The sequence below is a fragment of the Buceros rhinoceros genome, unplaced genomic scaffold (assembly GCF_000710305.1).
Source record: "Buceros rhinoceros silvestris isolate BGI_N320 unplaced genomic scaffold, ASM71030v1 scaffold7342, whole genome shotgun sequence".
Taxonomy (NCBI): Eukaryota; Metazoa; Chordata; class Aves; order Bucerotiformes; family Bucerotidae; genus Buceros; species Buceros rhinoceros.
Window position 1 is genome coordinate 599 of NW_010397070.1, and position 2648 is coordinate 3246.

The 2648-nt window shown below is 51.8% G+C and overlaps 1 protein-coding gene across 1 annotated transcript in view; it reads left to right on the top strand.

Annotated features, from left to right (window-relative positions):
• Positions 1-524: 524 nt before the first annotated feature.
• Positions 525-2648, top strand: part of LOC104502166 (trifunctional enzyme subunit beta, mitochondrial-like) — a gene marked incomplete at its 3' end in the record, with an annotated part of 5295 nt that continues 3171 nt past the window's right edge. Inside the window, exons 1-4 of the mRNA XM_010146098.1 lie at positions 525-591; positions 875-916; positions 1866-1965; positions 2247-2291. Coding sequence (XP_010144400.1) covers positions 525-591; positions 875-916; positions 1866-1965; positions 2247-2291 — 254 coding nt within the window. The remainder of the gene's footprint in view (positions 592-874; positions 917-1865; positions 1966-2246; positions 2292-2648) is intronic.

Below are 2648 nucleotides of genomic sequence, written 5' to 3' on the forward strand. Positions count from 1 at the left end.
CCCTATTTTGGAGTGAGCTTTGGGAGAGCTCCAGAGGAAGTTTTCTGGCCAGTGGGTGCCAAGTTGTTCTGCTTCCCATGGGGACACGCCACAGAAGTTACCGAGTTTAGTGTCAGCAGTTAAAATGGGGCGGGGAGTGGTGAGAAATGGCTCCAAGGAGAGCGCGAGGGGAGAGGCACGCTGGCAGTGGGCACTGGGACAATTTTCCAGGGAGAAGCGGTGGAACAGTTCCTGGGAGGAGACCTGAAAGCTGCTCTGGCTGCTGGGTCGCTGGGGGGTGTGTGTGTCTGTGTGTGACTGTTTATTTACAGGAACGTTTGGAGGCTGCAGTCGTAAGCCAATGAGTCAGGTGCCTCTCAAAAAGCATACCGGGAAATAATTCACTGCGCTGCTGCCCCTGGAGCACCTTCTCTTCCTCCTCTGCTGTGGCTCTCTGTGAAGCAGGCAGATCATTTGTCTTGAAATTGTTTCGAGGAGACCAGGTTGGACTGATACAGTCTGTCTGCAGCTCTCTAGGTCTCACCATGAGTCCCATGCTGACCCACGTCGCCAGAAATGTCCCGGCTGCCTCCGCCTGGGCTGCCAGGGCCTGTAAGTACCTTCAACCACCTTAAAGGGTTATTAAGCTCTGGTTTAAGTGTTGGGTTCGGGATGGATGCTTGTACCTGGATCTCTGCTCCGTTGTCATCATAAAAAGACGATAATGTGGGTTTTTTTAAAACAACTGATTCCATTGTTGCCATATTTGTCCCTTCCCATGTGAGATGTGTCTGACTGTGACATTACCTTGTTTTTTATAGTTCTTACAGAAACTGGGGGTGTTTTTAACCTTTCAGGCCTGACAGACCCTGTTTTTTCCTTCCTCCTTTCCCAGTTGCTCGATCGCTCAGCTGCTCTTCCCAGTTACAAGCCGCAGGTAAAGCGAACACACCAGAAGCTCTGTGGGTCTGTGCTAGTCTGCTGCCTCCCTTTCCTGGCATCTCATTCCACGCCAGTCTGAGAAATACAGCATGAATAAACCCAGCCGTAGCAGAGTCCTCTCGGCTCCCAGCAGCAGCGCCCAGTCTGGAGCTCCTGCCTCGGTGTCACCTGATAGATGGCTATTTCGAGGCTGAGCTCGGCTTGGATAAGCTGTCTGGGCACAATGGGGTTGCTTGCCTGGGAGGGGAGATTGAGGAGAGGGGATTGCCCCCAACAAGAATCCTGTGGAATTAGCTCTGGAGTCCAGTGAGACCAGTAAGAGGCTCAGGTCTTGGTGGAGTGCAGTGCTGTGGGTTTTTCTTTGCAGCCCTCAGTGAGCGGTAGGGGTTCATTGGTGGCAGTTGCTTGGGTAATGAGTGCTTTGAACTGCCTGGGGTTGGGAAACAGGCCTGGGGAGCAGCTCTCTTAGCTACAGGACACTCAGGAACAGCACTGGGCTGTCCTGATGCTCGCGTTTGCTCAGGCACAGTGTTTAGCCAGACTTAATCCCCCTTTACGTGTCTTTATCCTTGTTCTGCTTGCAAAAGGAGCTGCTCCACATGCTCCTTAAGATCTGCAGGTGTGATTGCATCAGGAAACTCCCTCTGTGCTCTTAGTCACTTGCTCCAGAAAAGCTCTGGCTGTGGCCTCCTGAAACATAGTGTATGGCGACATGCTTTGTCTTGAACCCGAGGCACTCAGACACCTCATGGAGCCGCAGAACGTTACCCACAGCAGCTATTCACGCTCTCCTCACTGCTGCTTTCCTCTGGGAGCCCCTGTTAGTCAACTTCTTGAACTGATTGATGCACCAAAAGAGCACAATTTCCCCCGTTTTCTGGTAGTTTTAACAGAATCTACCTTGAAACTTGCTGATGTTCTTGCTACCGTCCCTCCTCTCCCAGCAGTCCAGCCCAAGAGTAAGAAGACCTTGGCCAAAAATGGTGTGAGGAATATCGTGGTGGTGGAGGGCGTCCGCATCCCCTTCTTGCAGTCGGGCACCTCGTAAGTATAAAATGAGCAGAAAATACATGATGGCCTGCTTCACCATGGAACCTTCCAGTGAGAAAAGGTGGTTGAGTTGTTCGTCTCAGTGTAGTTCTGCCTAAAAGCACCGGAGTGGGATGAGTTAGGCTGTCACTCCAGCTCACCTAAAGAGACCACGGGGTTTGGAGATGGTGCATGTGAATTCTGAAGCGAACGTTCTGCCGAGCACTTCCCCAGGGATGCCACCGTCTGTGCTGGTTCCCCACACCCCTAAATTTCTGCCTCTCTTTAACCCCCAGGTATGCGGATTTGATGCCACATGACTTAGCAAGAGCTGCGCTGCAGTAAGTAAAGCGAACACTAGTAGGGCCCTGAAAATATTTTTATTTGGCGCTCTGTAGCGCGTGAAGCTACATTTGAATCCAAGGGGCCTGCTGGGGTGGTGCCTTGCATTTAGGAATCGCCAGAAGTGATTCCATCACTGTGATTTTATTTACAGCCCATAGTAAATTACACCCGTCCCTAAGTATATGCACCCACCAGCGTCCTTCTGAGATAAGGGCGGGAGATGTGGCTCTGTGGTCGCCGTGATCTCCAGCCAAGCTGGCAGAAAGAGGATGTTTGAGGGCTGTGGCGAGGTTGTTGCTTACGTGTTGCAAACTCTGTTCGTTTTGGCCTTCTCCTTAGGGGCTTGCTGAACC